This window comes from Arachis hypogaea, chromosome 9 (genome assembly GCF_003086295.3).
Source record: "Arachis hypogaea cultivar Tifrunner chromosome 9, arahy.Tifrunner.gnm2.J5K5, whole genome shotgun sequence".
NCBI lineage: Eukaryota > Viridiplantae > Streptophyta > Magnoliopsida > Fabales > Fabaceae > Arachis > Arachis hypogaea.
Genome location: NC_092044.1, coordinates 113,543,308 through 113,570,421, shown reverse-complemented (window position 1 = coordinate 113,570,421; position 27,114 = coordinate 113,543,308). Strand labels below are relative to the sequence as shown.

General features: G+C 35.1%; 2 protein-coding genes across 2 annotated transcripts; both read right to left on the bottom strand.

Annotated features, from left to right (window-relative positions):
• Positions 1–12,611: 12,611 nt before the first annotated feature.
• Positions 12,612–13,409, bottom strand: LOC112712090 (uncharacterized). Its single transcript, XM_025764887.3, has one exon. It carries the CDS (start codon positions 13,161–13,163, stop codon positions 12,732–12,734), a length of 432 nt encoding a protein of 143 aa, XP_025620672.1. The 5' UTR covers positions 13,164–13,409; the 3' UTR covers positions 12,612–12,731.
• An 8,538-nt stretch (positions 13,410–21,947) lies between these two features.
• LOC112712089 (uncharacterized) lies at positions 21,948–24,596 on the bottom strand. The gene is made up of 4 exons (XM_025764886.3): positions 24,000–24,596; positions 23,172–23,378; positions 22,991–23,057; positions 21,948–22,835 (listed from the first exon to the last, which is right to left on the bottom strand). The coding sequence occupies exons 2-4, from the start codon at positions 23,330–23,332 to the stop codon at positions 22,518–22,520; spliced, it is 546 nt and encodes a 181-aa protein (XP_025620671.1). The 5' UTR covers positions 23,333–23,378; positions 24,000–24,596; the 3' UTR covers positions 21,948–22,517.
• Between the last annotated feature and the right edge of the window lie 2,518 nt (positions 24,597–27,114).

Genomic DNA, 27,114 nt, shown 5'->3' with positions numbered 1-27,114 from the left:
CTCGCCTCCTGATGAGAGTCGCCGAGTTTCTTAGTTAGGATGTGATATACGTCAATGATAAATAAAACGGTGGGGAGGGGACCTGCAAAAGGCAATATGATGCCCAAGTAAGTAAGTATTCTAGTGAGGTTAAGTTTTTAAGAAAATTACACATACCTCAAAGACCTTTTCGGTCTGTTTTATATAGTCTGGAGAATAGGAATAGCCGAATAATAACGTCTGCAAGAGGAGTTAATGGTTTATCCGGCATTATGGAACAAAGGTCGGTTATGATACTGTGTTTAAATCTTCGGTTACGTTCCCGAGTTATAATCGTGTAACTGACGTGTACTGGTCATATCAGAGCCCCCAAACTTGGCCTAGTCTCGATGAGGCAGGTTGAGCTTTTAAGCTTTTAACCGAGTTATAGCTCGGCAGGGGGAGCCCCCAGGTCAACGTGGCTCAACGTTTATTTATTATTTTTGTTGGCACCTGAAAAGACTTAAAGATTTGAATATATTGAAAACAAAAATCGTTAATATTGGTGCAAGTTCCAAAGCAGCTTCCCAACCGTTGATGATATGGCACCTTGAATGGTTTGTGATTAACAATGGAACTGAACAGTTTATTAAATGAATGGTTAAAGTTTATTTTGGATTTTTGAAAGAATTGGAAACACGCTTCTTGCTTTAACTAGCGTCGTTTCGGAAATTCAAGAAAAGAGAAAATGAGTAAAAGAGGTTAGTGAATACCCTCCCCTTTGGCTTTTTATCCTTCATTGCTTGTTTTAGTTTTCTGAAAGATGGGTGAAAAAAAGTTGAAAACTTTGTCTAAGATCAAAGATGATAACTCCTATGACTGGGTTGTTGGTGATGTGAAAATACGGGCTTCCCTCTTTGTTGATAAAGAGCGTTGTGAAGTAAATATAAGTAAGGTGGTAAGGCCTGGTTTTCGTGTGGAACTACTGCCATGCAACCGATCTGATCGTGTTTTTCATAGAAAAATGGATTTTGAAAGTTTCTTCATGTATAGTTCTGTACTTGAAGAACTCCACGGGAGGTTACCCTTTACAGATTTTGAATGTGATGTTTTAACACAAATGAATTGTGCATCCTCCCAGCTACATCCTAATGGCTGTGCGTTTTTGAAATATTTTCAAGTTTTATCTTAATTTCTCGAAATTGAACCTGAATTGGAGCTTTTTTTTTCGCTTTTTTAAGTCAAAGGGGTCTAGAAAGGTTTATGGGTTAACCTAAATAGTACTCATGGATTTGCTATTTTTAAACTTTACAAATCTTCTTTAAAAGATTTTAAAGAGATGTTCTTGAAGGTGAAGTCAGTAGATGAAGATTTTCCGTTTTATCTTGATGAGAATTTAGGAGAAACCCATTGTACTAGTATTGTCAGCCCCAGCATATATTAGGTCCCGAGCTTATAACTCCTCGTAACGAATGTATAATAGCATATTTGGCCGAGATGGATGATAAGGGTGGTCTGATTTCTGTATTTGAGTTGCTTCCATGGGAGGAGGATAAGTCGTCTGTCTTAGAATATTTTGGTGAGAGGGCTATATACTAGACTAGATTAGCACTGTCATTTTCATTTGTCTGGTGAATGTTTTTATAATTTTGCAACTGGTAAATATCCAGGGGTGTCGGCCTTAAGCCTTAGAGCGCGTCTCAGAAACAAAAATTTTGTGGGATCATCCTCAAATCCTGACAAGATGGAGGGTGGGGCTGAGGTTAACCAACCACCACCTAGGAAGAAGAGAATTATTTTCAAAAAGAGGAAATCAAATATGATTAACCTAGATGAGGAAGAAAAGGGTATTCAGCTTGGGGAGCTAATGAGTTTCACTAGTAAGCAGGAGAGATTGCATAGTTTTGATGATGATGGAGATGGGTCGTCAGTTTGGGACAAAAAATTTCTATTCAATGTCGTTACTGATGAGGTTGTCCAAGCTTCATCGAACATATCAAGAATTGAAGAGGTTGGAGATGTAGGGGTTGATCAGTTTTTACAGGTCAGTGTTGAAAATTTTTTTATTTCCATACATATAATTGATCAAAATTACTTACTGTTTATACGAAAATGGAATTGTAGGTTTTAGGTTTTTTCCTTGCTAGCATAGGCCCTTGTCAAGAAAAAAGGCACAGGAAACTATTGCTAAAAATAACCGAAGAGATTGGCCGAAAAGGACAACTAGAAAGAAAAGAGACAGCTCTGTCCGAATTAGAAAAGAAATTGTCCTCTGTGGAAGAGGAGCTGAAACTAATGAAAGAGAGTCATGAGAAAGACATGGAAGCTTTGAAAAAGAAAGAAGACAAGGCTTCTAAATTGAACATTCAAATTGTTGAAGTTACTTTGAAAATGAAAGAGATGGAAAATACTCGAGAAGCTGATATTTTGGATGCTTTTGTCGAGGGCTTTGAGCATGCTGTTACGCAGGCAAAATTTTTTGCTCCTGATTCTGATTTTTCTGCTATGGACCCAAGTAAGATAATCCATGATGGTCAGTTGGTAGATGATGAAGAGGTAGCTGAAGAGGGTGATGACAACCTAACAGATTAAATTGTAGGAGAAATGCTTTGTTGTTCTTATTTTGCGTTTTGTCGACTGTCTGAATTTGTGACTTTTGTTAGGATTGTGGAACTGTTTAAATTGTAATATGAAGTAAGCATATGTTAGCTTTTCTAGAAACTGTTGCTTTGAACGTTTTGTGTTCAGTTGCTTTGACCGATTTAGGCATGATCTGTGCCTAATTGAATGATTGATTCCCTGACTAAGAAGGGTCTGGTAATATATATTGATCATACTAAGCAATAGTTAGCTTAATATATTTTTATAGAAGATAAACCGTAGTTTGAAATAATAATGTTTTAAGTAAGAAAAATTATTGGTGATTGATAGCCATGGATTTAGTTGAATATGCTGTTTTTGAAGGATAACTGCTGTGCATAAGTAACTGTAAGTAATAAATATGCAAGGACATAGTAAAATGTATTTTTTTATTGTAATACCTTTACAAAAAAGGTCTCAGAATAGCTAGCCTCGTTAAAACCTCCACGAGCAAAACCCTCTAGGGGAAAATCTCGGGGTAGAAAAAAGAGTACTAGCATGTTCTTGTTGTTAACTGTAGTAGCGCTTTAGAGAACTGATATTCCAGGTGCTAGGCATTTTGGTGCCATCCAATGTCTCCAGTCGATAAGCTCCTCGACCGACAACCTCATATATTCTGTAAGATTCTTCCCATCTTGAAGCGAGCTTACCATGAGATGGGGTGTTTTCTAGCATATTTAGTTTTTCTTAACACCAAATCTCCCACATCAAAAGATCGGAAATGTACTTTCTTGTTATTCTACGGGCTATTTGCTGTTAAAGTGCGTTATGGTGTACAGAAGCCGTGTTTCGTATTTCTTCGATTAAGTCAAGCTCGGCTAGTCGGGTTTGGTCAGAATCCTCGTCCTGTGTCCTCAGGGAGTGTTGTGAAATCTCAATAGGTATCATAGCCTCGGATCTGTACACCAGACGAAATGGTGTTTCCTTAGTTGTTGAATGTACTATGGTGTTATACCCCAAAGAATTTCAGGAATAAGCTCGGCTCAGAGGCATTTAGCGTTGTCGAGTTTTTTTCTCAAAGCTTGTAGAAGGACCTTGTTGGCAGCTTCAGCTAATCCATTTGACTGTGGGTGTTCAACCGACGAGAAATGTTGCTTGTTCTGTATAAATTCTACAAAAAGGTCTTAGATTTTTGGTCGGTAAACTGGCGACAATTGTCAATGATGATATGGCGAGGTATACCAAATCTACAAATTATATGTTTCCAGACAAATGATATCATTTGGGAGGACGTTATTTTTGCTAAAGGCTGGGCTTCTACCCATTTAGAGAAATAATCAATTTCCACAATAAAAATTTTTACCTGTCTTGGAACGGTAGGGAAAGGTCCGAGAATGTCAAGCCCCCACTGATTGAATGGCTAGCTTACCTCTGAGTGATGGAGGTTTTCTGCTGGTATGTTGATGATTGGAGCATGTTTCTGGCAACTATCGCAAGCTTTAACTTTTTGTCGGAAGTCATCCCATAATGTCAGCCAATAAAACCCTGCGAGAAGTATCTTTTGCGCTAGGCTTCTGGCTCCAGTGTGGATCCCGCAGATGCCATTATGGGCCTCGGCTAAAATAAGGTCGGACTCCGATTTGTCTAAACATTTTAAAAGAGGTCGAGAGTATCCTCGCCTATACAGAGTATTGTTTAGTAGAGTAAAGAAGGAGGCATGTCACGGTTATGCCATCTGGAATAACCCCATCTTGGAGATATTAAATATAAGGCTTTTGCCAACTATTTCCATCATTGATATTAAAAATGCTGGCTGTATCAATGCTCGGTTTATCTAACATTGATTGTAAAAGAGTTACAGTTTTTGGTTATGTAATGGCTAGTTTTGATAAAATATCAGTACGGTGATTTTGATCCCAGGGGATATGGTTAATCTCAATTTTGGAAAAACTAGTTTGAAGGTTTTTAACCACATCCAGATATTTTAACAAAATGGGATCCTTTGTTTGAAAACATTGACTAACTTGTTGAACAACCAATAGGGAATCACATTAAACCTTAATAGCATTAATCTGTTAATTAGTGGCTAACCTGAGCCCAGCAATGAGGGCTCGTATTCGGCCTAATTATTACATGCTTTAAATGAGAAATGAAGAGAATGCTCCAGCACTATGCCATCCTGATTTTCAAGGAGGATGCCCGCTCCTGATCCCTAAGGGTTTGAAGCACCATTGACAAATAATACCCATTCGAAGCTCCCTTTGTCGGGTGTTTGAGCAGTGAGTTCGGCAACAAAGTATGTCAAATACTGTGATTTGATAGATCCCCGAGGTTGATATTAAATATCACACTCAGAAAGTTCAATTGACTACTTGATCAACCTTCGTACTAGATCGGGTTTGGCGAGCACCTACCTAAGTGGTTGCCCTGTTCGGATATTAATAACATGACTCTGAAAATAAGGTCCGAGCCGTCTTACTGAGAAGACCAAAACAAATGCAAGCTTTTCCAGCTTCGGATAACGAAGCTCGGCATTCTGCAGTGACTTGCTTACAAAATAAATAGGTTGCTGAACTTTGTCATTTTCTGTAACAAGAACAGAGCTAAGAGTTGATTCAGAAATAGATAAGTATAAGTAAAGTGGCTCGCAGAGCTTAGGTTTTTGTGAAACCAGTGGTTTTGAAAGGATTTGTTTTAAACTAGTAAATGCAGTTTCACAATTTTCATCCCATTGAAAATTCATATTTCTTTGTAAACACTAAAAAAAGTGAGAAGATTTAGATGCCAAACAGGGTAAAAATCTGGATAAGGCTGCCAGTCTTCCAATCAGTCGCTGGACCTCTTTTATTGTCCTGGGGCTTTGCATGTCCAATATCGCTTGACACTTTTATGGATTTGCTTCAATACCTCGGCTAGTCAGAATGAACCCGAGGAACTTGTCCCCCCAAACGCCAAAGGCGCACTTTTCAGGGTTTAACCTCATATTGTATGATCGGATCTGTGCAAAAAATTCCTCAAGATCGGCAACGTGAGAACTTCCGATATGTGTTTTGGCGACCATGTTGTCAACGTACACTTCGATATTCCGACCTATTTATTTGTCAAAGATTCTGTTCATTAATCTCTGGTAAGTGGCCCCTACGTTCTTAAGACCAAAAGGCATGATGGTATAAAATAATTACCATATGCAGTTATAAAAGCTATTTTTTTCTTGGTCTGATGGATGCATAAGGATCTGGTTATAACCAGAATATGCATCCATAAAACTCAAGGTACCATAACCACAAGAGTTATCAACCAAAGTGTCAATACAAGGTAAGGCATATGCATCTTTGGGCAAGCTTTATTTAGGTCGGTAAAATCGACGCACATGCGCCATTTACTGTTGTTTTTCTTTACCATAACAACATTGGCCAACCACGTTGTAAATCTGATTTCACGGATGAAGTTGGCGTCAATGAGCTTTTTAGCTTCCTCCATCGAGGCTAAGCGCTTCTCAGTGCCGAGATTACGTTTTGCCAGTCGGTGAGTAATCACGGGCTGGTCAATTCCTGGCATGTCACCGGGAGTCCAGGCGAAGAGATAAGCATTTTGGCTTAGGAAAGTGTTTAGTTTTTCCCTTTCTTCATCCTTTGAGGATGTACCTACAAAAGTAAATTTTGTTGGATCGTCAGTTAAAATTACTTTGGTTAGCTCTTCGTTTGGTGTTGGCCGATCTTCAAAGTCGGTCGTTGGATCTAACTCGGCCATCGTTGGTTGTTTGCTCTAAACAACATTAACTTGTGTTCCTCCTGTTCTATGTTTTAGTGGCTTGAGTCTTGTGTTGTAGGACTGTCGAGCTTCTCGATTATCGCCATGAATTGTGGGCACCAAGTTATCCTGGACATAAAATTTTACACAAAGGTGCACTATGGACACTATTACCTCAAATTTATTTAAGAAGGGCCTGCCAAGTATAAGGTTGTATGGGCTAAAATAATCCACCACGAGATATTGAATATCTTGTGTTTTAGATAGTGGGTGCTCACCGAGTGTGGTTTGTAACCACACTGAGCCCAAGAGTGGCACCCGCTCTCCTAAGAAGCCTACCAAATCTCCTACGGATGGCTGGAGGATGTTGTTGCTTAATTTCATTTTCTCAAATGTTGAAAAGAATAAGATCAGCACTGCTAATAGGGTCTTGTAGGACCTTTCGAACGATCAAATCTCCTAATTGAATTGATATGACGACCGGATCGTCCAAGATGATGTCATTGCTATTGAAGTCTGAGGGATGAAAAGTCATCTCTGGTATGGTTGCAGTCAATGTTCTGAAAATCGGTTCGAACCGGCCGGTCGGACCGGTCAAACCGTGAACCGGACCTAAAAACGGATCGATTAATCATTAAACCGCAAAATTAAAAAATCGGCATTGAACCGGCAAACCGGCCGGTAACCGGTCGGTCGAACCGAACCGTGACCCGGCCGGTTTTTAAGTAAGCAACAAAACGCTGCCGTTTTTGAGTCCCCCTGAAGTCTGAATCCCTAAATCACGAAAACTCCCAAAGGCCAAGGCTAAGACTGAGATCCCTAATTCCCTTCGTTGCTCTCTCTGCTTCAGTGGTTCCCAACTTCCCATTGTTGATGATTCTTCTTCGAGAAAGCTTGCTTCACTGAAGTCACTGGCATCACCGCGTCACATGGGTCGAGGGCTCGCCGTCGAGACACGCCGTCGCGCCACCTAGAGCCGTCAAGAACTGTACTGAGAAGTGAGAACGTCTCAGTGCCTCACTCTCACACGGGTCGAGCAACCGCCGTCGAGCCACCGCCGTCATGCCACCGCAGCAGCCATGGAGAACTGAAAAGGTGCCTTCGCTGTCTCCCACCGCCTGACTCTCACTCTCCCTGTTGCATACTTGCATGTTCTGCCTTGAAGGTGCCTTCGCTGTCTCAGTGTCTCCTACTCTCCCTGTTTTAATTTTCTTTGAACTGTGTAGTGTGATTAGTTGATTATTCAAACTGATTGGAGGTATTTTACTTTGAATTGGAAGTTTGAAACTGAGCTGTGATTCAAGATGATGAACACCGAAACTATGAATTGGTTCAATTCTGTCTCCCTGTTTAATTTTTCTTTGAATTGTGTAGTGTGAAACTGTGAAGTGTAAACTGATTCAAGTTCGACATGAAACTGAACTGTGATTCTCCCTGTACTATGATTATTGACTAGTGAGTGATTAGTGAAACTGATTACTGAGACTGAACTGTGATTCAACATGATGAACTATGAGTGTGGTTAATAATTGTTGTTAACTGATTAGTGATTAACTGTGAACGAAGCTTTTGTCAAAGTTAAAAGAATGTATCTGATCAATTGCAACATGCATTGTTACTGTTATACACAGTAATTTGATGATTTGTTTGATCTTTGTTGCCAGTGTTGGTGTGTGTTGATGGCCTGAAGTTTTGAGCTGTTTGTTAGATATGAGTTTAGATTGTGATAAATTTTGATAATTGTTATGTTTTGAGAAAGTTTGGCTCAGTGATTACGTTGAGCTTAATTGCAGAAGAGGTCTTACTACTTTGTTGAATGCTGTAGTTTAATCACCAAATTAAACTCTTTTAGTCTACTCTCTACATCTCTTTCTACCTACTCTATCTGTGTATATGCACATTTTAATTTCTTGCAAGCAACTCATTGTGAATAAACATGGTTTTCATTGTTTACATGAGGGATTTTTTGAGGTATATATACTTGCTTCTTTTATATTTCTTTCATTTATTTACTCTTTTGATTTGCTGCTTGTTTGGTCTTGTATATGATGGATTATTATTGCCGTCTGTCTACAAAACACATGCATAAATGAAATTGTGCAGATCAAATAGAATGTGATTATTAGCATATTTATTCTTTGTAAATTAATTCTTATGTATGTTGGTGGACATCTCTCTAGTTGAACCAAGTTCAATATCAATTCATTAATTCCTTTAATACATTTATAAAAGTCTCTTATCTATACTCTTAAAAGACTAAGTAATTCTAATGGGCATAACTAGTATCCTTCCTAATATTAAATCGTAACATGTAGTGGCCACTGTTTATGAATATCAGAATCAGAAGTATGCAAAATCAGCAGAGGATGTTGTTGCTGATGTTCTCAGAGCAGGTGTTTTATTTGCCATTTTCATTTCAAGTGGATAAATGGTTTCACTGAATTCAATTTTTGTGCTGCTGAATAAGGCAAGGGATTGTGAATATGAATGAATATGATTGATGACAAATTTGGATGTTGGCATTTTATGTTTAGTTGGTTGATTTTCTTATTTGACTTTTGAGTTTATATTTGAATGAGATTATAACATTCTGATTTATATAGTACTTTTAATTCGGATGATATTTTAAAGTTTATATTAAATTATAATTATGTTTTAATGTTTTTATTTATATTTTATTTATTATTTTGTTATAAAACGGTTTTTTCGGTTCAACCACGATCGAACCGGTTGAACCTATGAACCAGTAAACCAGTAACTAAAGCGGTTCGATGATCGGTTCGGTTTTCAAAACCTTGGTTGCAGTCCTTAGTTGCTCATTAGTAGTATGTTCGGCTGTTAACATGGTCCGATACGTGCGTTTCCGGGCCGAGCTTGTATGCCCTCCACCGGCTTATCCACCGGAGATGTAATTGACCACACCTCGTGGTGATATAGGAGCTTTGTCCTTCTCACGGGATGACGCGCCTATCAAGGATGTATCGTTGCTTGGTACGGCTCTCTTCTGCATATGCCCAGCAATGTACTTCTCTAGATGTCCTTGTCTTGCCAACCGTTCTAGAAGATCCTTAGCAATGACACATTCGTCGGTTTTATGTCTCTGTTTTTGGTGGAAGGTACAATACTTGGACTTGTCGATGTTCTTTGGTTCCGGATAGTTGTCTGTCTTCCAGGGTGGCTTGATCAGCTTTGCACTGAGGATTTCTTTTATAATGTCATCCCGGTTTGTGTTAAACTGGGTGTATGAGTCGTATGGAGGTACCGGCTTGAAAGTCTTTTTGTTATCTCGAGGCTTATCATCGTCTTTGGCGCTTGACGTTTTTTCTACTTTTCGCGCCTGGCAAAGTTCTTCGATATCTATCTGACATTCGGCTTTTTCTCGGAACTCGGCTAAGGTTTTTGGCTTGGCCACAACGATGGCTTCTTGGAACTTGCCTGGGCGTAGCCCACTTTTAATAGCATGCAAATGCACCTCGGGATGAAGGTCGGGAATGCGCATAGCGATCTTTGTAAAACGTGTGATACAATCATTCAAACTCTCCTGTTGGCCTTGTTTGATGGTATTCAGGTAGTCGGAATCATGCAAGTATATTGCCCATACTGCGAAGTGGTCCTCGAACTACTTGGCCAACTCCTGAAATCGTGAGATAGAATCTGCAGGCAAAGAGCAAAACCAATCAAGTGCAGGACCATCTAAAAAAGAAGAAAAACAAAGAAATAAAATAGGATCATCAGATGCACCATTTACTATCATGATAGATCAGAATTTCTTGAGGTGTTGCTTTGGATCTCCTAACCCATCGTAAGGAGTAAGGGTCGTCGGCAGAGTGAACTGCCGAGGCATTTGATAGTTCATGATATCGGACGTGAAGGGTCCAACGGAATTGTCAGGTTCAGTCTCCTCATTTTCTAGTCCTCTATTATTGTTATTGCGAGGAGTTTTAGATACGTGTGTTGGTTCCGACCGATGCTCTTCATTCTCCTGGCGCTCTTGACGATCATTATTGTGTTCAGTCGGGCATTAGCTAATTCTGTAATTTGGTTTTGCATTCTTTGGTTTTCTTCAGCCATTCGCTGATTTACCTTTGCCATGTGCTGATTTGCCTGTTGTAACTTGGTTACCATCCGAAGAAGTTCGGATGGGATAGGGGGAGGCACATTCGCCATGGAGAGACGTCAAGGTTTTTAGGGCCGTTAAAAAAAGGGGTGTTCAAAAACCCTCGGGTCCCATGGTAGGCGCCAAATGTTCTTGCTTGGATGTTCCGATGTATAACTCGCCTCCTGATGAGAGTCGCCGAGCTTCTTAGCTAGGATGTGATATACGTCGATGATAAGCAGAACGGCGGGTTAGGGATCTACAAAAGGTACTCCGACGCCCAAGTAAATAGGTATTCTAGTGAGGTTAAGTTTTTAAGAAAATTACACATACCTCATAGACCTTTCCGATCTGTTCTTTATAGTCTAGAGAATGGAAATAGTCGAATAATAACGTCTACAAAATGAGTTAATGGTTTATCCGGCGTTATAGAACAAAGATCGATTATGATACTGTGTTTAAATCTTCAGTTATGTTACTAAGCTATAATCGTGTAACCGACTTATACTGGTTATATCAGGACTAATAAATTACATTTTAAATAAGTATGATCTTCTATATCATAATGATTGAGCCCAAGTCTTGTTAAGCATAAGAAAAAAAAAAGCTTGTTGAAAAAGAAGAAAAGAAAAGTATATATATATATATATATATATATATATATATATATATATATATATATATATATATAAGAGAGAAGTACCTTAGGATGGCATAGCCTTCAAGTTAAGGGCGAGGTTCAAATGGATTTTTTAATCCTGTTTTTGTCCGCAGTCTCCTTTGAAACAGAAAAAGCATTTGTCTCAAAAAAAAGGGGTTTCTCAATTTTAATAAAAAAAGTGGCGAATACAGACTTTTTTGAAGGACATCCACTTAGTTTCACCCAAGCTTCATCTTGGTCATAGATAGATCACCCAAATTCGGGTCCATAAGCAGTGACAATTGCCCTATGAAGACTCGCTTTCACTATGGCTCCAATAGTTTCCCTTAACCAAGCCACTGTCTATGAGTCGCCGGCTCATTCTTCAACAGGCACGCGATTAGAGCCCCGGACTGTTCTCCTCCCACTACTTGGGATATATATATGAAGATTGAAAAATGACAACCCTTTAAAAATACTATAAATAATATCTAACCAGTTTGAAAACATGATTAATTTAACGATTATATTACGTGTATATTAAAATCAATCACTAAAATTAATTATTAATATAAAATACATATTAAAATATAAATATATATTAAAAATAAATTATATTATACATATATTTATATATAAATAAATTAATAACTAATTTCAGCGATGAATAATATTTTTGTTAATTTAATTATCATGAACAAAATACTACATAATTTTTAAAACATAACAATATATACACATAAATAAGTTAGTCCTCCTTAAATAAAATAAGAATATAACTTTCGTACATATAAAAGAATCATAAATTAAATGTATATCACAAGTTTTTATTATAGAATTGAAAATATATCATATAATTTTTATATATTAAAGTCGCATAAAGTATTAATTCAATTTTTTTTTTCATTCGGTTGTCACCCTTGCTTGGTACAGGTAAAGGGACCAAAGGAAGAAGGATCCAATGCATTTATTTGCATCATCGGATTCAACAACGAAGCGAGGGTAAAGTGCACTTCATCAATTCCAACGTTTATTTAATGCACAATTCTTCTCTTCTCATGCATCTCTAGACTATAGACATCATTGTCTTTGTTTTTATGTTGTTCCTTAAGTCCTACACTACCAGCTGCCTTACGTTTCCCCTTTCATTGGATTTTATGTAACCAAATGTGTGTCACACGGAGACAATGAAAATAATTAATAAATAATAATAAAGCATAAGTATGAAGTAACTGTTTGGAGGTGATAATCTGATAAAAGATGAAAGAGTAGTGGGTATGATAAGAATAATATATAGTATCCGATATAGGAAATAATTAAAGCAGAGTTTCTCCCCTGCACGTCTGAAGATGTGAGTCCAGAATCCACTTTAATTCTGGGACTGGACAGTTATAATTATATGTGAATCTGATTCCTTTAGATATTTCAAGTTACAAACTTACAATATAGCGTAACTGTTATGGTGTTAATGTAAGATTGGGACGTGTGACGACGTGTCTTATTTAATAGTGTACCAAACTCACATGTGGTGTTAGTTGACCACATTACCAGCCAATTACTTAATTAGTGATTACAAGAGAGATTAAGTGGCGTAATTAATAAGTTAATTAAGATTGGAGGAAAGAAAGACATGGTAGTAAATACATGGAGAAGAGTGAAGATTAATAAACGTAACAGAAATTAGGGATAGGGTAGGTAGCTCATTCCTCATTGCATGTAATGTGGAATTGGGATTTGGTTGTTGAGGTTCCAGATATCATAGTCCCAAACAACATCACTGTACATGGCAGCAGTGAAGTCTTCACCCATGAAGTCCATGTCCCACCCAGGATGCCATGCAGATCCCCATGACATCTGTTCATCCATCCATGGTGCCATCATCATCATCATGTTCTCCTCACAGTTACTAGTATCCTCACCACCAGTAGGCGTAATAACCACCTCTTTGCTGTTATTGTTGTTGTTGTTGCTGTTGCTCTCCTCCACCCGCTTGTGCTGCTGCTCAGCGGTAGTTGCCTCTTTCTTGGCTTTCTTCTTGCCCATTATTACAGACACATCTTCAGGCTTGGCAGCAGCAGTAGCAGGAGGAGGAGGAGGAGGATTCATCATGATGTTAGCAGGTGCCCTTTGCCTCTTCATGGAGTTAGAAAGGGGGAGGAATGGGTTGTGACTTGTGAGTAATGAAAAGTAAAAGGGAGTATTTATAGCAGAGAAGAGAAGTGGATGGACAAGTTGGTTAGGTCATGTGAGGGAATGAATAACCGGCATTGCCCCTCTCTCTTGACGACAAAATATTTTGCCCCAACCGAGTCAAACTCTGCATCTGGCCCACTTTTATGCACTTACACTCACCTCCCCAACTACTACTATACACACCCTAGTCTCTATGCAAACCAAAATTCACGTTTTCTTCTACCTATCATATTTTTCTCTTTTCATTAATACGCAATTCAAACACTTATTTCATTATTTTAGTTAATCTATCCAGGTTCAATATAGATATGCTAGTGCATGCTTTCTTTTACGGTTATCTATACTACCTAATTAACTGTGAAATCGTGCATCCACATGCTCATCCAACCCATCCTATGCCTAACTGAATCCCTGCTTTTCTTTCTTTAAATTTTTTATTTAATTTATCCTCCTTGGAGTATTGCTATGCATGGGGACCAAAAACAAGCCTTAGATTGGCGCTAACTCAAGTTCCAACTTTTCAGAACAAAAATATTAGGACTTAGGAGTCAACCGTAAAAAAAGAATTAAATTAATATTAATTTAAGAATTAAGTACAATTTTGGTTCCTAAAATATTGGTCAAAAAATTATTTCGTTCTCAATTCTTTTTGTATACAATCGTTTTTAAGGTTTAAAATTAAATTTTAAAATGTTCTTTTAACTTAAATATTAAAATTTTGGATTAAATAAAAAAAGAAAAATAAGAGAAAGAGAATATTTCTTCTCCTTCGAAGGGGAAAGAAAAAAAGAAGAAAGGAGAAGGAAAGAAGAAAAAATTATCCACGATTCACTATGCCTCCGTTTCTGTCGTCAATTTCGTACGATTTTGGTTCCTAAAGTAAAGATCATTTTAAAATTAAGTTAAATCTTAAGGATGAATTTGTATGAAAAAAAGATTGAGAACGAAAAAAAATTTTAATCTATATCTTAAAGATTAAAATTGTACTTAATCCTTAATTTAAATATAATTAAAATATTAAACACCTAACAATTTTCTTTTTAAAAATAATACTAGTCAATATAAACTACATATTTAGAGACACATTAACCATACCCATAAGCACATTCATGTGCATAACATTAATCATCTCATCACAAAAAAAGCATGTTAATTATGTACACAATTTGGTTTAGATAATAATATATATTTTTTAAATTTCTTTATGGGAGATGGGCTTAGAATGATTTTGTCCGTGCATGGTGGTGAGGGCAGTGAGTGGCGTGTGAATGATGGAAAAGAAAGGCAAATTAAAAGAGAGGCAAATGCATGTTGGGCAAGCGGCAGTAATTAGGAGAGGAAGCATAAGTTGATGAGTTTGCATAGAAATGAGATATGATTGGGAGAGGTGAAAGACATAGACAGTGTCAGATGCATGCCTTCACAAGCAGCATGCCTACTCCAATATTGCACTGTTCCTAATATGCTCCTGTTGCATGCATGCTCCACTGTCGGCATAAACTCCAAATTACTCTGTGGGCCACACCTTTTTGCATCGCATCTCACAAGCATTCAAATCTCATGCATAAAGCTGGAAACTTGTTACCATCAACCATCAACACCAAATCCCCTTTCCCTCCCTCCAACTTGATCATTTCTTTTTTCTTTTTTCCTTTTTTTAGCCAAATATGAATATCCCATTATCCCCTCCAATTTTGTTGCTTTTCTCTTATTCCGATAACTACTACTTAGTATTTAAGGCCCACTCCCTTTCTCGGTGGGCCATACTCCCACTGGGCTTACTTACCCGAATAAAATAAAGTGGACCTCTATGTTCATTACATGTATAATAATTCATTCTCATTTTCTATTTGGCGGCAGAATTTAACACTTAGCTCTGCTTAAACAATAATGGCGTTTACAGATTACAGTGATACAACGAGCATTCAAACAAACGGAACATAAAAATAATACACACAATACAAATCAGATAGAGAAAAAAACCATAGATAGCTAGTAGGTCAATAATAAAAACCGAAAAATAATGTTTGAATTTTTTTTCTCTACACTCGCTCTTATATCCTAATTTTTTTATGATATAAAAAATAAATTTTTTATTTTTTCTTATCTTTTATTAATCATTTTCAATGTCAAAAAATAAGAAATATACAACTTATCATATAAATTTTTTTGTTGTTTACGATATTTTTCAATTCGAGAAGTCAACAATTAATGTATTATGGATTTAAATTCTATTAAAAGATTTGTTGTTAACTAATAAATTATAGTATACATAAAACATGATTTAATTTTTTACATTTGTTTAAGCAGATACTCGATTAATTCAAATTGTTTTAACCGAGTACTTTGTTAATGTTGTAATTGTGAGGAGTGTATGAAGTTAGTCCCAGATTAAATAAAACAAAAAAAAATGAAAAATTTATAAGATGAGAGATCCATTAACTTATTACTTTAAAGGTTGAGAGCTCGACATGGTTGACCCAAGATATTTATCATTGAAGTAGGAAGCAAGTTGAGCATTAACATTAATATCCATGGATCATGGAGACTGTTTCCTAATGCAGTCGACGTTTTGCCACTTTAGCTGTCTCGGATCTCAAATCGGGTTTGCTGTTCATTGACAGCGATTGCAACTTGCAAATAGTAACTTCACATGCATGTCTGCCCATTCTGCTCTTCTTGTCTTAGCTTGCTTTGTCCACTTCCGGATATTCAATTGACCACTTTTTTAATATTTACTCAATTTAAATTAATGCTTCAAATTCTAGCACATTTTTATTTAACAACTACCACTTTTAAAATTTAATATATCATATTAACTATTAAAAATTCGTTTTGAATCTATCGGTTCGTGCAATATATCCTTTGATTTATAGAGCTGCTAAGCTGGTGATCACTTTCAGTAGGTGGCTATGTGCTTATCACAAAGGGCAGTTAGCCTTAGCAAACTACTACCGCTATCTTTATTAATAATGGTCAAAATATTACTAATAATATCTATAGTGACTATAATATAGTAAGATGTTGAAATGAAAATTGGTGAGTGGCTGAGATCAGAGCAACTTTGCATTGATTTAACATGGTTGCATAGCGCGCGCCGCCACTATGTTAGAAATGAAATGATTGAAGAGAGCAACGTGTCACTGAGAAATAGAACACCATTATGGCAAGTTTGATGCACCACCACATGAATCACGAAATCTCGTTGAAATTCTGTTTAGGAAGCAAACACCGTCACAACACATTCTTTTTTATTGCCAGAGAAAACAATCAAAACGTTATGCTCTTATTTGTGTAATCTAGTAACAATCTCGATTTAAAATAAATAATGCACTACAAATGATGGATTATGTTTTAATGATTTTATTTTGAGGTTCAATAATCATGAGGTTTTATTTTAATCGATGTCCCCTAAGGGATAATAGTATCATAATGATGATTTATCCTCTTTCGTTGTTTTCCGGTAGACGGACCATTCTATTTTCGTTCTTTCTTTTTTTTTTTTTTTTGGATAGTCCTTTTTGTTTAAGAAAAAAAATGTTCAGTTTTTACATTTTATCTCGGGGAAAGAATTCTGTTTAGGCCTTTATTGGGAAATCAAAGAAACAGGCCTATGTAAACCGTATTGGAATATGGGCTTTAACTGATTACCAGTAAGCAGTTGCGTTCTTTAAAAAGGAATTCAGTGTTTTATTTAATAACAAGTTTGCTACCTTTCATTGGTCTCGATTTAATAACAAGTTCAAGCTCATTATAAAGTCTGAACCAAGAAGTTATAACGGCCCATTAGTAAAAGTAGAAAAAAAAAACTAGATTACGTATAGTGCATCTTATTATTGTAAAATTGTAATTGTCTTTTAATTTTTAGCCTGCGTTTGATTCGGAAAATAAAATAAGATAGGATACTAAAAATAAAATATAAAATACAGAAATACATAAATTATTGTTCCTGTATCTTGTTTGATAATAAACTAAAATAAATTTTAAAAATTCAATTTATTCTCATTTTTTTATTCAAAAAATTTAAAAAAAAAATATAATTATAAAAAATTAACAAAAATAATAAAAAAATAAAAAATGAACATGATAAACACAAATATATTAATTTAATGTCTTTAAACATAATGTCTCTACTCATATCTTATTTGTTAAATATAATTTTGTATTTCTATATTTTTGTATTAGTATCCTATGCCTATAAATAAATGCAGTGTCAATTCTATTAATGAGTATTTTACTAATTTTAGGACATTTATTAATAATAGTACAAAAGACAAATTTTTTGTTTAAAACAATTTTTTCATTCTTATAAGTTTACGAATATTTAGATAAATTCGTTCTTTTTATAGTAATTGTATACTATGAATTCGAATTTGCCATGAACCCTACATAGTATCTACCATGTGGACTCTTATAATATCTACATATGATACTATCATTAATTTATTATAGTACCATGAAAAAAAAATAGAGTTAAGTTTTAAAGTAGCTTTTAAAGTTGGACTTGAGTCTTAAAGTAGTCTTTAAAATTAATAGTTATTAAATTTCATCTTTAAATTTGTACTCTAGGACTCATAATATTTCTTAAGACGTTTTTTATTCATCGAAATTTTGAAACGACGTTGTTTTGAAAAAAAAAAAGAAAGAAAGAAGAAAAAAAAAAAGAAGAGAAGAAAATACGCTCTCCTTTTCCTTCCACAACCCATCCCCTTCCCTTTCTCCTTCTACTTCTCTAACCTGAGACCCTTTCCCTTCCTCTTATCCTTCCCTAACATGACACCCTCTCCCTCTCCAAACATGCTCTCACATTTATAACACTAAACACACGTAATTCTCCTCAACTTTTGTTGCCGTCGCCTCTCGTCGGCCTCCGCTTCAATACCGTGTCACTCAACCCCTTCCCCAATCTAGTTTCTCACACTCAAACACGGTAAAAACAGAGGCAAAGCACAAAGTCTCAACTTTCATTGTCGTCGCCGCGCCACAAGTCAACCCCGCTACATCAACACATCGTCTCGTTTTTCGCCGCTACTGCTCACTTCTACCTACCTCTCTAGTTGTTGCTGTCACTGCTCGTGCATCGGCGATCTTCTCTTGTCTTCTCTCTGTGTCCTTCTGTCTTCCTCTTCCCTCCTCTTTCTCCGCCATAGTGAGTTTTTTTTTTATTCAATCATTATTTTTTAATGTTCTGGATGATTGTTGCTGCTGATTCTGTTTCATTATAACAACAACGATGGATTTTAGTTGTTTTCTATTCTATAATTATTGTTGATTTTTTTTATTATTGCTATTTTTTGTGCTTGTTACTGTTTACATTGATTGATGTTTGCTATTTAAGTTGATCGATCCTTTTTTATTGATGCTGATTTTTTTTGTGATATTTTGTGTTGCTGGTTTTTATTTTTGTGATATGTTGAAGAAGAAGAATAGAGTTAAAGAAGAAAGTATTAGGGTTTTAGGAGGGGATTGCTGTTTTTTTTTTTTAAATATAAAACATTGATGTTTTAACAGAAATTAGTTCGGCTCAATTTTTCAATAAACAAAAAATGTTTTAGGGATTACTATAAGTCTCGGAATGCAACTTTAAAGATAAATTTAGGGAATTATTAATTTTAAGGATCACTTTAAAACTTGAGTGCAATTTTAAAAACTATTTTGAGACTTAACTCCTAAAAAATATTAAGCTTAAGTTGATAGTATCATTACTTTTAGTATTTATATACTGCAAGTCTACTTGTGAATTTAGGCTGCGTTTGTTTATTAGAACATGACAGGACAAGACACTGAGAACAAGACATGATAAGACACTGATGGATAGAAATACAAAATTTTGTGTTCTTGTATTCTATTTGGTGATAAACTAGAACAAATTATGAAAATTTAATTTATTTTTATTTTTTTTTATTAAAAAAATTTGAGATAAAAAGTATAACAATAAAAAATATAATTATGAAAAATTAACAGAAATAATGAAAGAAAAAATAAAAAATAAGTTGTGTCTCTTGTTAGTGTTTCTGTGTTTAAATACACTAGTTCAGTATCTCTGAATACATTGTCTCTGTTCATATCGCCTCTACCAAACATGATTTTATATCTCGATATTTCTATTTCAATGTCCTGTCTATATAAACAAACGCATCCTTACTTTCTTCCCACCCATAGTTCATAGTTAGGTCCAATGTAATTTTCCTAGTAAATAATGTGACAAAGCTTTTTAGTCTCAAATCCACCGGCATCTTTGGAAGATGCCGGCGAGCATTATTTGGACGATAGCTACTTCTATTGATTAGTGTTGGATATCCATCTACGTCCAACAAGAAAATTCCTTTCAAGTCTAAACACAAACCACAAAACAACAGATCACACATCACTTAATTTATTCATTGGCCAATAGCACAATGTACAAGAAAAATGTGAAATATTGTGATAAGTCACATATTTTGTGATGAACAAAATTATTAAATTTATGGATCTTCCTAATAAGTATTTTCAAAACACTAGCTAACAATACCATTAAAAAGTTTTTGTTTTTGAAAAGATAAATAGGTTATATTTTCAACGTATTAAATATATAAAAAATTTTAAAATATCTCTTATTATCTTCTTAATAAACACCTTAAAGCACTTTTTCATTTAAAAATTTAGTTAAGATATATTCTAAAAACACATGTTAAAATTATTTTTTTTAATAAATACATGGTAAATACATTAAAAATTTAATATTTATATATTTTCGACGAAATTTTTTTCAATTAATAATCTTAACATATATTTTTAAGATATATATTAACAAAACCATTTAGCTAACTCCTAATTAATATCGCCCTTCCTATTCATTTCTTCTATAGAAATTACTAGACAAACCTGCATCTCTTACTGATGTAACATCAATATTGAAACATAAGCTTCAGCAAACTCAGAGATACAAGTAACTGATTATATGACTATCACTTCATCAAAACCTAACAACTAACAACTGGGGGAAGCTTTTTTGTGTGGGAGATGGACGCCAAGACATTTTTAAGGTGCAAAAGAATTAAAAATCCTTGAAAAGGATAAACTGATTGAAAGAAGAAAGAAAGAACGTAACAAGTAAAAAAATCAACTTACGAATATTCATTTTAAAATATATTGAAAAGAATTATGTTAAAGAGCCAATAAAAATTTTTGATAATGTGTATAATGAGTTAGTTATTTAGTTTAATAAAAATAAATAATAAATTCAAAAATTCTCCATCAGTTATTTTATATCAAATTTTAAATCTCTCTATTTTAAATTTTAAATTTTTAAAAAATTCAGTTAGTTATTTGAAAAAAAATAACCATCTAAAATCTTAATTTAGTAAAGCATTTTACTCCAATACTCTCTTCTTTTTCAACTGGCAACTACTCCACGTTCATTAATAATCATCCCATTGTCGTTATTTGGCTTGCCACACACCACTCACCTTTAGTAAAAATAACCATACACTTAAGGATAAAAATAATTATCCGCATACCTAATGAATTGAACATCTAATATATTTTAATTATATATAACTAATTAAACCCAATCCAATCAAAATAATCATCTACATAAAAATTAAAATAACCATCCGCATACCTACTAAAATGACTATCCTAAATTGACTATTAAAATAAAAGAAGAAGATGATAAATAAAGAGAAGAAACAATTATTATGGTGAAATATAGTTTTGAAGAACTAGGCATGACGAAAGTGGCATTGTTATGAAACATAGGGTTTATGGTTTAGGGTTCAAATCATGAAAGAAGTTAACCATGCTTGGATCCAAAGAAGAAAAAAAAGTATGGTGGTATCATCGGAAGAGAGGTGCGAAAATAGCAGCAGCAATGTTAGGCATCGGAAGGCGAAGTGCATTGGACTGACCGGCGAAGGTGAGGACAATGTCGGTAGGACGATGCGACGACGGTATGGTCGGCGAAGAATTCAGTGACGCAAGGTAAGAACCGGAGAAGAAGATGACAGTAAATTTTGGATATATATTGAAAGTTACGGTAAAATTAAAAATAATCATACATAATGTAAATTAGTTTAAATGCTAATTCTAATTTTTTAAATTTTAAAATTTAAAATTAAATAATTAATTACTGATCTAATTTTTAATTATAATTTTATTTTTTTTAATTCATTATACACATTGTACACAATTAGTATTAAACTATTAATACCCAATACATTTTCTATTAGAAATGCTGAAATATCACTTCTAGAAGTTATCTGTAAAGCAGAGAAAATTGAAATGTTAGGTAAAATTAAAAGAGTAAATTAAACTGGTAATATCAACCAATTTTATAAGTTAATTAGAGATTTTGGCTACTATTGTATTATGTGAATTTATTGCAATAGGTCCAACAGATTCCAACAAATCTGATAACCACACAATCTCCTAAAAAAACATCGAAAACGCGTGGACAGAACCATCGCAGCGAACAAAGGTACAATAGGACCGAAATGAAACTTCATTTTCGTTTGTCGATTCCGCAAGAAACAATTGAAAACTATGATAAAGCGACGTCCTCGCCCATTCATAATTCCCATGAGTCCCCATACAAAGCAAGCGCTTGGCGTAAAACATAAGCAAAACTGCAAGTTCGCATTTAAATTTTAAACGCAAGCATAACTTATTAGAGCACCCAAATCGAAGAGGAACATCAATAACATAACAGCACCACCAAATAAACATAAGGAAACACAAACCAATTTCCAATTTCTGTTGTACAAAGTAAACTTGATCATACTTTCCTTATTTTAAATTACCCATAAACTGAAGATTCTCAAATAAACCATTCTTTTGTACATATTTTCCTGCTTAAGCCGGCTAGTTACAATTCAAAGACCCCTAAAAAGAACATCAAAATGAAATATTCCAAACCATCATCCTCCAAAGATTCTACTTACAAAGAAGAGGATGATGATCTTCTATTATACACCTAAAAGAGAGAGGCCCAAGCCAAAACTAAAACCCAAATAAGCCCTCCCAATTTTGAGCTTGAGACCTCATTATTTGATAAAGACTAAATGATTTTTTCCTACACAAGAACACTATTAACATTTACATGCTTGCACTTGCAGATTAACTGAACTGAACTGAACTTATTTACACAAAAAACAGACACAAGATAAACTACTGTTTTCGTCTTCAGACATCTAAAACTCCTCTTTCCCGAAGGTGTGCGTATTATCAAAGCTCTTCTGCTGTGTGTGTATATGCGGTAATCTGAAATCTAAATCTGAAGATATATGTGTGATGGGGTTTTCTTGCTCTCTGTCTCTGTTCTTAAGCCAGAGCAGGGATGCTGCAATTTCGCCTATCCCTGTCGAGGCAATCAAACCCCTCGATCCTGACGGCCGGATTGTTACCAAAATTGGCTCGAACGCAGCCTCCTTTCCTGGCAGAGTTGGAAGGAGAGGGTGGCAGCCCCGACGGAGAGGGAACCACCACCCACGATGATGGGGAGAGAGGCGAGAAATTCTCATTCCCAAATCGAGCATCCTGAATCAGTGGGTTAGCTACTCTGCTCGGCGGTGACCCGCAGAAAAATGGGGGAGACGATGCAACCTGTGGCCATGATTCCTCCTCCATGTCAAAATCACCCTGCAAATCCACCCAAAAAACAACAATTAAACCAAGACACAAACAAAGTACAAATCATAATAAAAAATAATTAATCAAACATAAATCACAGATCCATGGTCACAAGGAAAATGAATCAGAGTAAATTTTTTTTTAAAAAAAAAAAGAAAAATTACTTTGGTAAGGATTGTGTCCAGAGGACTTGACCCGGCAGATTTTGAATCACATGGCTCCGCCTGGCAACTGCAGAACAAAAGTATGCAAAATTCAATAAATATACGAATGAACCAAAAGGAACGGGAATCAATCGGAAGAACAAAAAGGTCGAGGTTGAAACTTGAAAGAGAAAACCATTACCTGAGATGCCACCGGAAGGATCTGGAAGGATGGTCGTTGGCGGTGGCGGCAAGGTTGAGGAGGCCGAGTCGGCGGGGCTTGGGACAAACCACGCAGCTCAAGTCTTGGCGTGATGATGCGACGACGTTTTGCTGCTGGATCATGGCAAACATATCCTCCATCGTCTTCTTCTTCCTTGGATTCTATATCAACAACTATAGCTAGAACCTGTCCTCATGAACATGGAAATGACCAGATTTAGAATGAACCGTTTAAATGAGTTAATAGATCAAGCGTGTTTGAAACTATTCCAATATGACTAATACTCCTATATTATATGCAGAGAGATCGAAAAACGTGCTTCAATTATTTTGAACAGCTCTAGGTTAAGATCCGGTCAAAAACCAAACCGAATTTCTACAAGGTAAAAGATAATTTAAAATAATAATTTATGCCTGGAATTTCTCAACCGCTATAGATCTAACAGGAAAACCATTTCAATTTTTATGACCAGTTTTTTTTTTAAAAAAAAAAGGCAAAAAACAAAAGAACAGAAATTAAAACCAATTTTTACATGGATAATAATATGTAGCAGAAAAAATAGATCCTACAACCAACTGAATTAGACGGAACAAATTGAGCTGAGATAAAGCAGATCTGGAAAAGGTACAGTATCAAATTTAGTTTTAGCAAAAAAAAAAAAAGGAGCTGAATACGCCGAAAATGGATTGGAAATGGAAAAGACGGAACAATAAACGAGAATTTCCAAAGGAATCACAGATCCGAAGAGAAGAAAATACAGAGAGGAAAAGGTAAACTAAGAATTGAAGAAGGAAGTAGTAGCAGTACCTATTGAGGTTGCTGTACGTAACAGAGACGAAGAACTCTCCAATCTTCAATAATATTCACAACAACATGAAAATAAAGGAAGAAAAGAATTGAGAGAACAAGTGAAGAGAGGAACAAGAACAACACAAAAGTGAAGGAGGTAGGGAGAGAAAAAAGGGGGACTTGTAGGGAAGTGGAGGTTCGTTCCAACCACACTTGCTCTATATTTACGTATTTATATTTAATATCTTATAATTATTTTGATATTATATGGTTATTTCATGCGGGCGGTGCCTCCTGCGAGATATCACATCGGTTTTTGCACCCACGAACCAACTCAAAGCTCCTCTTTATGGCACAGTGAATAATAAGATAGTAGTATACCACACGAATATGAATTAAATTATTATTATTTGGAGAAAAAATCTGATGAAATATCAAAGGGTTCCGTTGGGAATGTGAGAACTGAGACCGAGTCTTACTTTTTGGTGGAGCGTCCGTCCACGAGGACCACAACTCTCAACGCCTCACTTCCTTCATACACGTGGCACCTTCCCAATATAGGAAAATTTTCGGATCTCAAAGTCGGCAAAGCCTCTCTTTCAATAAAACGAACACTGTGGTAAAAAACTAACACTATTGCGTATTAGATAGTACTGTATTAGTTTAATTCGATCTTACTACATGCTAAGCTTAATTAAATTTGTATTATTGGTTATTGTTTGTTTTATATTCTTTTAAAAAAATCAGAGTAAGAGGCTTTCCAATATAATTTGGACTTTTGGATACTCCCTTCTCCGGATTTTTCACTCAACAAAATCTGAAGCAAAATTGAGTTTTGAACCATGCAAATCAAAGATTATAATCTACTAATTTCATGGATCATGCTTGCTCCCATCTATAGTTTTAACAAATTTCTCAATCACTTTTGTACAATTCCTTCGTAGTATTAATGTATTAATTCAATTGGATCTCTGAATCAGTAGTCGTGGTTAGGCAAAATTATCCCATTCTTGTAGCTGGTAGTAAGTAATAAGTAGTAAAATAGTAATTAGCCTTATCCCGTAGCAACACCAACCAACTTTAGTCAGTTTTCACTTTTCAGACCACGTTGATTGCCAACTTGTGATTACGTCTCCCATGTTCATTTCTGACAATTGCTTCCCCACCTGCCAGTCCAATTGCCTCCTTGTCATCAAGTACAATATTGATTTTTCTTTTAAAAAATAAATTGTGTTTTTAGTCTTATTTAAAAAAATTTTAAAATTATTTTCTAACACTTATCTTCATTATGTGGAATTTTATAGTTTAAATTTTGATAGCTCGCACATGACGAAAAAGTTGAAATAGCTTCGTTGGTTGTGACAACAAATAAAAGAGTACATCCATTTATTTTTAATAAAATAATTTAATAATTTCTGTTAATTTTAGATTTTTTATAACAATTTTGTTAATAAGAGTTTTAATTTGATTTAATTGTTAGTTGTAGTTAAATTATGCCAAAAAAATAAAAAATAAAAACCTACCGGCAGATGTACCATCAGATTAATCATTAATTCAGACTCGACAATCTATTGAAAATACCGATGGAAAATTCACCGGTAATTAGCGTCGGACGAAAAAAATCCGAAGATAATAGAGTTTCGGCGCCATTTATACCGTCAACTACAAGACGACGGTAAATTCGACGATAATCTATTTAGCGGCAAATTTATTTGATTAATCCGACAATAATTAAAAAATTTTTTGTGGTATTTTGGTTTGATTTTTGGCGAACTAAAGGCCTTTTACCGAAGAAAATTTCATTTGTCCATATCTTAAATACATCTTTGCAAATCTCTAATGTATAAAAAAATGAAACATGGCCTCTTAATGATCTTTCTACTCCTTACTTAGGTGATATTAATAAGAAAGTTGCTGCGTATAATTCAGATATTCAAGCTGAGAAATTAGTTAGTTGGAGAGAGAATGGATCATCTTCAAATGTTTATACTTTTAGTAATGATTATTTATGGCTTCCTAGACGATAAATCAAATGTAATCAACACGACAGTTGGCTTTGAATTTGGCATTTATAGGTTCCAAAAAAATATAAGTTGCTGTTATGACTTGCTGTTCACAATGCGATCCCCACTGCAGTCTTTAAATTTGATCGTGGGTTGACTTCCTCAAATCTTTGTCATTGATGCTTACTTGTCCATGAAATTGTCATTCATTGTTTTTACGATTGTCCAAAAGTTAAAGATATATAGATCAGACTAAATCTTGTTTTACCTAATCTAAATTTTATATAGGGATTCATAGAGAAAGACAAGGTAATTTCTTTTTTTTCTTATCACTTTGTGCTGGATTTGGAGAAATAAAAATAATGATATTTTTTATTCGGATGAAACATGAAAACCTGAAATAGTTGTGAGTTTAATTCATAATTCATCTAAAAAAATTCACTATTATTTTTCATATGCATCAATTTCTTGTTCCTTTATCTCTTATCTTTACTGAGTTCCTCTTCTACAATATTCCGTGAAGGTAAATTGTGATGCTAGTATAAGTTCCAATAATAATATTGCTGGTTTTGGTTATTTGATTGTGAATTGAACGAATGCTGGTTGAAAGAATGTATCGAAACTCTTTTTTTTTTTATCTATACTTCATTGTGAGCTGCATGCTATATGGCGAAGTCTTATCTTAATTTGGGAGTGTGATTATAAAGAGGTTGTTTGCAAAACAGACTATTTAAAAGTATTGAGTCTCATTCACAACAAAAATTTTATTAGTTTTGAACATGTTCTAGTAAATAGAAAGGGTAAGTATTGTTTTGGTCCCTAACGTTAAGGCTGAAAATCGAAATCGTCCCTCATCTAATTTTCGATTTAGAATCGTCTTTAATGTTTTTTTCGTATTAAAATTGTCATTTTTTATTTTTTTGGACAAAAATACCCTCACCACTACCAACACAATTACCTCCACCACCACCACCACCAACACCAACACCAACACCACCTCCACAACCAACACCAACACCAGCACCAACATCACCACCAGCACCACCACCACTACCAACACCAACACCAACACCACCACCAATGCCGCCGCCGTCCCCCTCCCCCTTTCCCCTTCCCCCTTGCCCTCCCCG